Consider the following 13,753-nt stretch of genomic DNA (forward strand, 5'->3'; position numbering starts at 1 on the left):
AAGTTAGTTCCCTCAGATTGCCCTCGAGGCATTTAGGCCTGGTCCTTACTCTAAGCAATGCAGCCCGCACTCTAAGCACAGCCCCTGCTTGCTAATGGCGGATGCAGGCATCTGCGTTGCTTCTCCTCTGGGGGAGTTACCGTTGGGCATGTAATCTGTGGGTTTAAATTCTTTATTTGTTTTTCCTCCCAATTATGTTGCCCTCTGTGGTTCCAAGGCTTGGCACAGACTCAGCAGTAAGATTGTTTGCTGGTGTTTGGAAACTTCTCTCTTTTTTAAGACTCCCTTCTCAGGACAGAGCTCCATCCCTACCTCTTTTGTCTCTCTTTTTGTCTTTTATATTTTTCCTACCTCCTTTTGAAGACAATGGGCTGCTTTTCTGGGTGCCTGATGTCCTCTGCTGGCATTCAGAAGTTGTTTTGTGGAATTTACTCAGTGTTCAAATGTTCTTTTGATGAATTTGTGGGGGAGAAAGTGGTCTCCCCGTCCTATTCCTCTGCCATCTTAGGACCACCCCCTTAGAGGCATTTCTGACAATGTAATTTCATACAGTGGTGCTTTTAGGATTCTGAGTTTTATGAGGCAGATTTGCCCTAAATTGTAGTGATTCCATCTCCTCCTTCCTCATACCCATCCAACAGTGTCAGCTTCTCAGTAATTATCTTCCATTGCCTTATGTGGCATCCCTTCTTTCCTGTTCTGTTCTGTTTTTCTGTTTCTAACTGTGATATGGAAAGCCATATAACTCAATTAAAATGCTGAGCCTATGGTAGCTGATTTGGCATCTTTGTCCCCTGGTTTGGCTTTCTTTGGGGTTTGCTCATAGATGAGTAGGGTCTAGATAAGAGTTGAAGAGTTACTCTACCTTGTAACCATGTTCTTTAGCAAACTGCAGAATCAGTGACCGTCGTTCTCTGGTAGTGTTGGTGGCATCAAAAACCTAGAGGCACATGATGAGATTGGTTTGCTTTAAATCTAGTTCTGATAGAATGCCTACTCTTTGACCATCCCTATGCTAAGCAAATGATTTCAAGGAGGAGGTAAAACTTGACCAGGGTTTTGAAGGATTTGAAATGACATATTAATTTCTCAAGCACTCATTGAGGGCTTGCTGTCTGCCCAGAAATGTAGCCGACTCTGTAGGCATAAAAAGGCCAGAGGAAAATTGTGGAATTCTATTAGTCTCATTTTACAGGTAAAATAGCTGAGACTTAGAAGAAGGGTTTCTTTTACCCAAGGCCACTGAGACTTACTGACAAAGCAGAATTGAAACTGATTTTCTCAGCTCCTAGGTGAAGCTTCTTCCCTCCCTATCACTTTGGAGTTCTTTGAAGCCCTTTTAGAATTTCCAAATCCTGTATTAGAGGTTTATGAGATTAAATTGGCTAGGTGTTTAGGTAAATCTCTAGAACTCAAAAATGTTTGTATTGCAGTCAAATTCTAGTGTAGTCCTGTTGAATTATTGGGGGTAGAGTGATAGACTCTATTGGTTAGGAGTATAGATTCTGGAGCTATACAACCTGTATTCCAGTTCTGGCTTACCCTTTGGGAAAATATTTAACTATTTGGTCTTTCTGCACTACATTTTTCTGGGGTATAAAATGGAGTATAGTAAAAAATACTTATCTTGTGGGGGAGGGTTGAATTACATTAATACATGCAAAGTGCTTAGAATAGTGTATAGAACATAATAAACACTCAATATATATTAGCTCTTCTCCATCCCAACAGAAACCCAAGAGAAAATGCAAATTTCCTTACCGCAACACGACCTTCCTCATGGCTGAGATAGCTATGAACATCTTTCAGGGCTGCTAGGGCACACTGCCTGAAAAAGATAAAGAAAGAAACAGAGACATCTACTATACCAAAGATGGGTTCCTCTCTATTCTGCATTATCTTTTGGACTATATCTCATATGTCATACATTAAATTATTCATCTGTTGAGTATCTACAAACTGTGTTCTATGTTCTAAGAACTATAACAAGCACAGAGAAGTCACACAGTTGAAAGTGGCTCTGTGTAGACATCTTAAGGGCATAACATACCCAGGAAAATTAGACTAATGACCGAGCCATACTATCAAGGGCTCCAAACCTTGAACTAATAGTGCTCAAACTGAATTGGGTCTTGAACCCAAGAAGAGCCTGGATACATAGTCTGTGAAGTAGAAGGTATTACTGGCACATATAACAGGGCAAACACAGGTAACATGATGGAAATGTATTTACATTTTTGACAAAAATCTGTTTAGTGATTACTCTTTGCTGGGTTCCATTATGAGGATGTAGATCAATAAATGAGACTCAGGCTCTGTTCTGAAAGTGTTCAGAGCCTTGTAGAGGACAAACACCTTGAGGTTGAATGGATGAGGTCAGAGTGGGCCAAACTACTGAGACTCTTATTTTAAATACTAGGCTAAATTTCCACTCTTTCCTGTCAAAAGTAGGAAACTCGTAAAAGTTCTTAAGCAGGGGATGGATATTACCAGAAATAGGTTTCAGTTAAGATAGTGTAAGGGTTGTCTTAACTAGTCTCCTTACTAACCCAAATTGCTCTGCTGTACTCTGCTCTTATCTGAATAGAGGCCTCCCTCAGCCAGGGGGCAGCAAAGGTCTTTAAAATGTTAGGTACTCACTTCCTGATAAGTAGGGCCTCCATGTTGTCGGGAAGAAAGAATTCGTAGTTCTTGTAGCTCACTGCCTCTCGTCGATATTGGCCTAAATTAAACACTGAAAGCAGGAAGCCCTGGTGAAGTGGTTGGGAAGATCCCAGTGGCAAAATAAAAGTCCTTTCTGGGAGGGATCTCAGAGGTAAAAGAAGGTAGAGTTTCTAATTATATAATGTGTATACAAAGCCTCAAATTATGGTGTCCAGCTCACTTACTCCTCACAACAACCCTAAAAAGTAGGAATCACCATTCCCATTTTATAAATGAGAAAATGAAATTTCAGAGAAAGGAAGTAACTCTCATTGTAAGTGGAGAGCTGGGATTCAAACACAGGTCTGTTTGGTTCCAAAGCTGGTGATCTTTCCACTATTCTGTTTTATCATAAACTACAAAACTTTTAATGCCCCACTCCATTGGAAAAATAAAGAAACTGGGATCCTGTGAGTAAACCAAGGGTCAAACATTAAGCAAGCTGGGGGTATAACTAGACTTGGCCTTCAGATACCTAGTCCAATGCTATCATATTTTATGCATCAGTATAGAGAACCTAGATTTGTTGGACTTTTTAGGCCACACTTTCTCATTTGTAGTGGTGAAAAACCAGAGAGGAAGGAGGGAAAGGGGGAATGAAGGGATACTAGGCAAAGAGGTAAATGTACTATTTCATTCATTCATCCAACAAATACTTTCTCATGTTTACTTTGTAAATCAGGACATGAGTTCTGGGGTCTCAGAGATGAATCGGATCTACATGATGGATCCACAAGAAGCTCACCATCCAGAAGGCAGGACAGAGAATAAACCAGTAAACACAGAGCTCTCACCCAGTTTATTAAGTGCTCTGACAGAGTCATACAAAAGAGTAAGGGGGAAGTAAAGACTAAACTTAGAGTAGTCTCAGAAGCTTATTTTGGAGAAAGCAGCATTTGTGCCAGTCTTTATAAGAAGGCAGATCTTTTATAGGCAGGCGTAGTGTGTGGGAGAGGGGAACGAAGACATTCCAGGTAGAGGAACATTCTGAGCAAGGGTGTGGCATTGGCAGAATGCAGAACATGAGTCATCCAATTGTGACTGAGGCATGTGAGCTTGGCAGAGGCCAATCATGGAGGGCCTTGAACAAATGATAGGCTAAGGAGCTTGGATTTAAACCTGCCAGTCAAGGGAACCCTTGGTAGCTACAGATATGGGCAGCTATGTGTTTGAAACATGACCCTGAGGGTCTCTGTGTGAGTGGAGCAGATGGGAAGCAGGTGCATAGGAGCACAGACCCATCTGCCACCATCACATGTGCCCCTACACTCAGCAGAGGCTCCTCAGAGCCTGCAGTCCTACAAGAACCATTCCTTCTCCCCTTCTCTTCTGCCAATGTCCTATTCCTCCCACAGGACCCACCCAGCTCAAATATACCATATATGGAAGATTTCACTGCCTTCCAGGTGGTGATTTCCTCTGTGAGACCCTCAGTACCCTGCTCTGGGATTCTTCAGTGACATGTTGTATTCTTATGCACCCCAGCCAAACGGAGAAATCTTCAAGGATGGGGTGTGAATCTCATCTAGTTTTGGATGTCCAGTGCATAGTATGGGTTTTGGCACATGGAGGAAACTCCATTCCCATTCATGGGAAATTCCCATTCATGGGAAACTCACCAGTGAATGAGAGAAACAGAAAGTAAATGAAGGGAAAGAAGAAATGGGAGAAGGAGAGGAGAAGACTGGAGAGAGGGAGGGAAGGGGGCAGATAGATAGGGTGCTGGGATGGTCAAGAGAAATGAGAGGAAGAACATGCAGGGGAGTACAGGGCCAATGTGGGTTCTCTCCTCTTTCCATCTGTAGTGCCAAGTATCAGACAGTGAGTGTCAGTGTCGGACACAGTGAGCGTTAGGCTTCGACATCAACCAGATGTGGGTTCGTATCTTGGTTCCATCACCTTGTGTTCCATCACCTTGGTTGATGTTACATACATGTGATGTGTTCCATCACATGGTGACCATGTGCCTTCAGACAAGATGTGTCAACTCTTGGGCATTAGTTTCATCAACTGTGGGATGATGATAATACTAGTCCCTCCCACGTGGGTGTTTTAGAGCTTAAGAATAGATGTGAGTTCTTTGAGGGCAGGGGTCCTATCTTACTTGTTTTTCTTTGCCCAACATCCAACAAGGGCCTTGACACAACTGTGCTCAACAAATAATTAATGACTGAGCAAATGAATGCCTGAGAAGAACTTTTTCTGCACTGGGGAGCAGTGTTCCATTCCACAAGAGAGACAGGCTAAGCACTTGCTTAGTGTACCAGTAAAGACACAGCCCCAGTAAAAGTTTTCAGCCAAGTGAATATGCATTAAAAGCATTAATATAGTCATTAGGGGATAAATAAAAAAATTGGTAGACGTTGTTACATTTACTGTTTTTATTCTGAATTACATATGATGCAGGGGCACCCTAACTCTTAGCGTTTAAAGCCTCTAAATGTCTTAATTTTGTCCTACTTGAGCAATAGAAATGAATAAGATCTAATCTCTTACCCCAGAGCAGCTCCTGGGGCGAGAGACCCAGACACACAACACACTATGTAATTAGTGTTGGCATAGAGGGGGCTGTAGAAAGCATTGGTGTGGGAGCCCAGAGAAGCATGGTCCTAGGGAGAACAGAGGAGTCAAATAGGAATGGGGATACGGGGTGGGGATAGAGAAATCAAAAGGAGAACACAAGAGAATGATTGCTGAATAAAAGGTAGTAAGCAGAAAAGAGATCACATGGGGAGAAAGGAAAGCTGGAAGCAGGGAGTGTGGGAGGAGGCTGACAGGCTGTGAAGGAGACCCCTCTGGAGGCGGAAAGAGGTAGGGTCACTTCCGGCTGGGGATGGGGAGAAGCAAGGCACAGACCTAAGGAGAGGCCTGGAGACAGGACGCTTTCTGGACTGGAGAGGTGAGCTAAAGTGCCCTGCTATACTGAAGAGCTTGTGGGGACCTCCAGGCTGGGGTTTCAACGTGCTTGACTCATACATCCCTACGTTCTGAAGGACAGCTTAAGGTTGTAAAGAAATGTTAATGCTAATAAAATAGTAAAATTGATGTAATATTAATAAAAATGGTAATAAGAGTAATATGTTATTGATAGGGTGATTTTGAGGTCTTACAAAATAGATCTCCTCTGAAACAGATGTTTAATCTTATTAATTTTCCTATACTTAGCCCCTAGCATAAGATTTAGCACTGGGTATATAGTTAAGAAATTGTAAAATTTATGAAGGTAGTAGTAGCAGTAGTAGAAATATTAGTAGCAGTCATAGTAATAGTAGTAGCAGCAGCAGTAATAATATTAGTAATAGTCTTAGTACTGTTAATAGTGGTTTGAGACATTCCTGTACTAGTGGCTTTGCTCTTTTGAGGTTAGCTACCTTACTCTATAGTCCATCAGTGTTCTACAGAGGGCTGTAGAACAAAGGGTTTCAGAGACATACCTTTAGTTGGTGTTCCTATCCAGTTGAGATAGCGTGTGAGCTTTGTTGAGATGTAGGTCTTTCCTCGAGCTGGTAAACCCACCATGATCACCATCGTGGGGGAATTTGTAAACTGTGGTATGGATGCTGGAAGACAAACAGAGCTTCAAATCTTATCCTCAGATTCACATGATATTAAGTTATCATCACAGAGATGTAAAATTTAAAAGAGCCTCTCTCCAACCACTATATAACAAGGAAAAAAAAAAAACCTAGAAAATTGAAACTTATCGTCATTGAATTCATGAGCAAACTGAGATTGCAGTGCAAAATGCTAACCCCAAATCTGTAGATGCAGGCATCTGCAGGGAGAAACAGGGCCCAGGAATTTGCTTATCTTTACAGATACTACTGAATAACATATAAATGTAAGAAGTTACAGCTAGATTCCTGAGAACTTTCAAGGTGGTGTAGGAGTTAGACAGGGAGATCAACTTCCTCCCAAGAAATGCATTAAAAATCCATCTGCATATAGGATAACTCTTACAGAATACCTTCTGAACACTGACAGATACACTTCCAAAAAGGGAAGTTAGTCTCCTCAGAATGACTGTGTGAGTTTCTTTGAGTGTTCTGGGCTGTTTATGTTGCTTTTGCTATTAGTCGTGGGGTTTTGTCTTCTATGCTGTGTGGCCTGTGAAATATTCCTGCTACAGTAAGGGGTTGGGCCCAAATCCTTGAGGTGGGAGATCCAAGTCCAGGACTTTGTATCACCAGAGAACTCCCAAACCCATGGAACATTAATCAATGAGAGCTCTCCCCAAAGCCTCCACCTCAACACTAAGACCAAGACACACTCAAAGGCCAGCAAGCTCCAGTGCCAGACACTTCAGCAAAATAGGAATTCAACCATGCCCATTAGTAGACAGGTTACCCAAAGTCATGCCAAGCCCACTGACATCCCAGAACACTTTATTGGACATGGCACTGTCCTTCAGAAAGTCAAGATCCAGCTCCACTCACCAGAACACAGACAAAAGCTCCCCAACAGGAAACCTTCACAAGGCACTGTTCCAAACCCACCCGAGTGGGGGCAGATTTGACAATTAAAAGCAACTAAGACCTTCTATACCATTTCTGTCCTTTATCGAGCCCATCTTTGAATGAAATGTTCCCTTGGTATCTCTAGTTTTCTTTAGGAGATCTCTAGTCTTTCCCATTCTGTTGTTTTCCTCTATTTCTTTGCATTGATCACTGAGGAAGGCTTTCTTATCTCTTCTTGCTATTCTTTGGAACTCTGCATTCAGATGCTTATATCTTTCCTTTTCTCCTTTGCTTTTCGCTTCTCTTCTTTTCACAGCTATTTGTAAGGCCTCCCCAGACAGCCATTTTGCTTTTTTGCATTTCTTTTCCATTGGGATGGTCTTGATCTCTGTCTCCTGTACAATGGCATGAACCTCATTCCATAGTTCATCAGGCACTCTATCTATCAGATCTAGTCCCTTAAATCTATTTCTCTCTTCCACTGTATAATCATAAGGGATTTGATTTAGGTCATACCTGAATGGTCTACTGGTTTTCCCTACTTTCTTCAATTTCAGTCTGAATTTGGTAATAAGGAGTTCATGATCTGAGCCACAGTCAGCTCCTGCTCTTGTTTTTGCTCACTGTATAGAGCTTCTCCATCTTTGGCTGCAAAGAATATAATCAATCTGATTTCGGTGTTGACCATCTGGTGATGTCCATGTGTAGAGTCTTCTCTTGTGTTGTTGGAAGAGGGTGTTTGCTATGACCAGTGCATGTTCTTGGCAAAACTCTATTAGTCTTTGCCCTGCTTCATTCCGTATTCCAAGGCCAAATTTGCCTGTTACTCCAGGTGTTTCTTGATTTCCTACTTTTGCATTCCAGTCCCCTATAATGAAAAGCACATCTTTTTTTGGAAAGGACACCTATCTAAAAGGTCTTATAGGTCTTCATAGAACAGTTCAACTTCAGCTTCTTCAGCGTTACTGGTTGGGGCATAGACTTGGATTACTGTGATATTGAATGGTTTGCCTTGGAAACGAACAGAGATAATTCTGTCGTTTTTGAGATTGTATCCAAGTACTGCATTTTGGACTCTTTTGTTGACCATGGTGGCTACTCCATTTCTTCTGAGGGATTCCTGGCCACAGAGGTAGATATGAATGGTCATCTGAGTTAATTCACCCATTCCAGTCCATTTTAGTTTGAAAGATGGGGTCGATAAAGGACAGAAATTGTATGGACCTAACAGAAGCAGAAGATATTAAGAAGAGGTGGCAAGAATACACAGAAGAACTGTACAAAAAAGATCTTCATGACCCAGATAATCATGATGGTGTGATCACTGACCTAGAGCCAGGCATCCTGGAATGTGAAGTCAAGTGGGCCTTAGAAAGCATCACTATGAACAAAGCTAGTGGAGGTGATGGAATTCCAGTTGAGCTAATTCAAATCCTGAAAGATGATGCTGTGGAAGTGCTGCACTCAATATGCCAGCAAATTTGGAAAACTCAGCAGTGGCCACAGGACTGGAAAAAGGTCAGTTTTCATTCCGATCCCAAAGAAAGGCCATGCCAAAGAATGCTCAAACTACTGCACAATTGCACTCATCTCACACGCTAGTAAAGTAATGCTCAAAATTCTCCAAGCCAGGCTTCAGCAATATGTGAACCATGAACTTCCTGATGTTCAAGCTGGTTTTAGAAAAGGCAGAGGAACCAGAGATCAAATTGCAAACATCTGCTGGATCATGGAAAATGCAAGAGAGTTCCAGAAAAACATCTATTTCTGCTTTATTGAGTATGCCAAAGCCTTTGACTGTGTGGATCACTACAAACTGGAACATTCTGAAAGAGATGTGAACACCAGACCACCTGACCTGCCTCTTGAGAAATCTGTACGCAAGTCAGGAAGCAACAGTTAGAACTGGACGTGGAACAACAGACTGGTTCCAAATAGGAAAAGGAGTACGTCAAGGCTGTATATTGTCACCCTGCTTATTTAACTTGTATGCAGAGTACATCATGAGAAACGCTGGACTGGAAGAAGCACAAGCTGGAATCAAGATTGCCAGGAGAAATATCCATAACCTCAGATATGCAGATGACACCACCCTTATGGCAGAAAGTGAAGAGGAACTAAAAAGCCTCTTGATGAACGAGAAAGAGGAGAGTGCAAAGGCTGGCTTCAAACTCAACATTCAGAAAAATGAAGATCATGGCATCCGGTCCCACCACTTCTTGGCAAATAGATGGGGAAAACAGTGGAAACAGTGACAGACTTTATTTTGGGGGGCTCCAAAATCACTGCCAATGATGACTGCAGCCATGAAATTAAAAGACGGTTGCTCCTTAGAAGAAAAGCTATGACCAACCTGGACAGCATATTAAAAAGCAGAGACATTACTTTGCTGACAAAGATCCACCTAGTCAAGGCTATGGCTTTTCCAGTGGTCATGTACGGATGTGAGAATTGGACCATAAAGAAAGCTGAGCGCTGAATTGATGTTTTTGAACTGTGGTGTTGGAGAAAACTCTTGAGAGTCCCTTGGACTGCAAGGAGATCCAACCAGTGCATCCTAAAGGAAATCAGTCCTGAATATTTATTGGAAAGACTGATGATGCAGCTGAAGTTCCAATAATTTGGCCACCTGATATGAAGAACTGACTCATTGGAAAAGACCCTGACACTGGGAAAGATTGATGGTAAGAGGAAAAGGGGACGACAGAGGATGAAATGGTCGGATGGCATCATCGATTCAATGGACATGAGTTTGAGCAAACTCTGGGAGTTGGTGATGGACAGGAAAGCCTGGCATGCTGCAATCCATGGGGTCACAAAGAGTTAGACACGACAGAGAAACTGAACTGAACCAATCGTCTTGCAACTTGTTTCTGGAAGTGATACAACCAAGAGAGTGTGTGGTTTCTGAACAGAGGACAGAAAATGGGAGCGTAGGGAAGTGGCACTGTGTTGTGCTTAGTTGCTTAGTCATGTCCGACTCTTTGCGACCCCATGAACTGTAGCCTGCCAGGCTCCTCTGTCTATAAGGATTCTCCAGGCAAGAATACTGGAGTAATTCACAGATAATGCCATGCCATCCTCCAGAGGATGTACCCAAACCCAGGGATTGAACCCAGAACTCTTGCATTGCAGGCAGATTCTTTATCATCTGAGCCACCAGGGAAAAAATATGGGAGAAGGAAACGTTTAGAAGAGAAATTGCAAGAAGTGGTTTTGAACCCGTGGGCTCATGTTTGATCTATGAGTGCTTTGATGTGACTCTAATTAGCCTACCAAGTATTTGGAAAATGAACTGAAAATACCTTCACCCAAGTCCTACACTGACCACTAGGTGGTGTACACATAGTACTTGTCTAAATTCAGCTTTAAAAACGGAATTAATGTTTGAATCACAACACACAAAAAGATGAAACAAAAATATTAATCTCCATAAGATAAAAGCAATACTTGTCCCCTCAAATGATGTTTACAATGTCCACTATATAAACTAAAATCAGTCAACATACAAATAACTATGAAATTTCAACTTGCATTTAAAAAGACCATCAATAGACATAAATGATGTGATGACACAGATAATGGAATTGTCTAAAATTATTTATTATAAAAATTCTTCAATGAGAGTGGATCAAGATGTCAGAGTACTAGGACATGGAGGCCACCTCCTCTGACAAATATATCAAAAACACATTTACATGTGTAACAATTCTCACAGAATATCTACTGAATGGTGATAGAAGACCTCAAACTTCTGAAAGAGCAATATAGTCTCCACATAACCTGGTAGGACAAAAGAAAAAAGAGGGAAAAAATTGGAATAAGACCTGTGCTCCCTCCCAGGGGAGAAGCATACCCCTCAAAGTCCCTTCTATTTCTATGAAATAGAAAAGGTCCCACACCCTCAAAGTCCCTTCACTGTCAGGAGGATCAGTCAAAATAGAGGGGGAGTTTCAGAGCCTTGGAGGAGAGTGCAGCAACCAGTTTGTAGCAGGCATAATAGAGAAACTTGCACAAACAGTTTTGGAGCTACCCTGTAACATTATCTCAGGGTGCAGAGACAACAGAGGGAACACTGCCCAGTTGGAACCCAAAGAGGTATAAGCCAGGCAAGACTGGATAGTTCAACTATCCAGGGATTTATTGGCTTGCATTCACTAGTGCCTTCAACCATCCTCCAGAATATTTCCATGATACCTTTTCTTTTAATGAAATGGGCCAGAAAATGTATGCTGTGGAGAACCAAATGACATGGTGAATAACAAGAGGTGTCACTGGCACTGGAGATGACAATTCAGTGAACTGCTGGTCTGCTCCTGTCCCTCCAGAAAGCTGTACCTTGGAATTGTATGAAATCGCCTGTTCATGTTTCAGGGTTCTTCCATAAAAGAAGATTATGGGTGCTGAAGGAAAAGAAGGACTTGGGCTCACCTCCTCTCACAAAAATACTAAAGTCACAGTTAACTGCTGAATATAACCATCAACAAAAATATTGAAACCTATCAAAAAAATATTCTATATCCAAAGACAAACAAGAAGCAACAACAAGATGGTAGGAGAGGGACATTTGCAATACAATCAAATCCCATACCCATCAGGTGGGTGACCCCAAAACTGGCAAATACTTATATAGCAGAAGTTCTCCCAGAGAAATGAGAGTTCTGAGTGTCACATTAGGATCACAAGTCTAGGGGTCTGTCATCAAGAGGAAGATCCCCCAGAACATTTGGCTGTGAAGGCCAGTGGGGCTTGATTGTAGGAACTCCAAAATATAGGGGCAAAGAGAAAGTCCACTTTTAGAGAGTGTACCTTAGATCTCAAGTGCATTGGGACCAGGGGAAAAACAGTGACTTCAGAGGAATATGGGTCAGCCCTACATGATGGTTTTGGAAGAACTCTTGGGGAGTTACAGGGTAGCTGTAGCTCACAGTGGGACAAAGATCCTGAGGGCAGAGAATCTGGGAAGTACTCATTGGTGTGAGCTCTCCTGGAGGCTGCCATTTTGGCAGCAAGACCTGGCTCCAACTAACAGCCTGTAGGCTCCAGAGCTGAGGAGCCTTAGGCCAAACAACTAACTGGGGAGGAACACAGCCCTATCCATCAGTAGACAGGCTACCTACTGAGTCCCCAGCCGCCTCTAAACACATTCTAAACACATTCCTTGACATAGTCATGTCTACCAAATGGTTAGGACCCAGCTCCAACACCTGTGGGCAGGCACCAGTACTCCAATCAGGAAGCCTGCACAAGCCTCTAGACCAGCCTCACCAGACAGGGGACAAATAGCAGAAGCAGAATGAATAATAATCCAGCAGTCTGCAGAACAGACACCATAAACACAGAAAGTTAGACAAAATGATACAGAAGAAGAATATGTTCCAGATGAAGGAACAAAATAAAACCCCAGAAAAACAACTAGATGAAGTGGAGATAGGCAAATTACCCAGAAAATACTTCAGAGTAATGATAGTAAAGATAACCCAAGATCTTGGAAAAAGAATGGAAGCACAGGCAGAGAAAAATAAGAAATGTTTGACAGAGAGGTAGAAGATATAAAGGACAAACAAAGAGTTGAAGAATACAATAAATGAAAATTTAAAAAATACATAGAAAAAAAATCAATACAAGAATAAATGAGGAAGAACAGATAAGTCATCAGGAAGACAGATGCTGGAAACCAATGTTGTGGAACAGAATGAAGAAAAAAGAATGAAAAGAAGTGAATATGGTCTCAGAGAACTCTGGGACAACATTAAACATACCAACATTGACATTATAAGAGTCCAAGAAGAAGAGAGAAAGGGCCTGGGAAAATATAAGAAGAGATAACAGTTGAAAACTTCCTTAACATGGGAAAGGAAACAGTCACCCAAGTCCAGGAATCACAGAGTCCCATATATGATAAATTCAAAGAAGAATGCACACAGACACATATTAATCAAATTGACAAAAATGAAAGATAAATAAAAATATTAAAAGCAACAAGGGAAAAGCAACAAATAACAAAAGAATCCCTATAAAGTTATCTGGGCTTCCTAGTGGTAAAGAACCTGCCTGCCAGTGCAGGAGATGTAAGAGATGCGAGTTTGATCCATGGGTCAGGAAGATCCCCTTGAGGAGGGTATGGAAACCCACTCCAGTATTCTTGCCTGGAGAAACCCATGGACAGAGGTATTCATGGGGTCACAAAGAGTTGTACATGACTAAAGTGACTTACCATACATGTATAAACTTATCCATTAATATTGAAGCACAAATTCTGCAGTCCAGAAGGGAATGGCATGGCATATTTAAAGTGCTAAAAGGGGAAAACCTACAACCAAGATTATTCTAGCCAGCAAGGCTCTCATTCAGATTCAACAGAGAAATCAAAAGCTTTACAGATAAGCAAGGGTTTCCATGGCTCAGATGGGCCATTCAGGTATGACCTAAAGAAAATCCTTTATCATTATACAGTGGAGGTGATGATTATATTCAAGGGACTAGATCTGGTAGACAGAGTGCCTGAAGAATTATGGATGGAGGTTTATAACACTGTACAGGAGGTGGTGACCAAAACTATCTCTAGGGGAAAAAAAAATGCAGGAAGGCAA

The 13,753-nt window shown here is 41.8% G+C and overlaps 1 protein-coding gene across 5 annotated transcripts in view; it reads right to left on the reverse strand.

Annotated features, from left to right (window-relative positions):
• Positions 1–13,753, reverse strand: part of PFKFB1 (6-phosphofructo-2-kinase/fructose-2,6-biphosphatase 1) — a 108,387-nt gene that overhangs the window by 45,823 nt on the left and 48,811 nt on the right. For all 5 annotated transcript variants that reach the window (XM_055565025.1, XM_055565023.1, XM_055565024.1 and 2 more), the window contains 4 exons: positions 6,138–6,263; positions 2,641–2,734; positions 1,762–1,828; positions 866–940 (listed from right to left, as the gene is read on the reverse strand). In XM_055565025.1, the coding sequence (XP_055421000.1) occupies positions 866–940; positions 1,762–1,828; positions 2,641–2,734; positions 6,138–6,263 (362 nt within the window). The remainder of the gene's footprint in view (positions 1–865; positions 941–1,761; positions 1,829–2,640; positions 2,735–6,137; positions 6,264–13,753) is intronic.

Source organism: Bubalus kerabau, chromosome X (genome assembly GCF_029407905.1).
Source record: "Bubalus kerabau isolate K-KA32 ecotype Philippines breed swamp buffalo chromosome X, PCC_UOA_SB_1v2, whole genome shotgun sequence".
Lineage (NCBI taxonomy): Eukaryota > Metazoa > Chordata > Mammalia > Artiodactyla > Bovidae > Bubalus > Bubalus kerabau.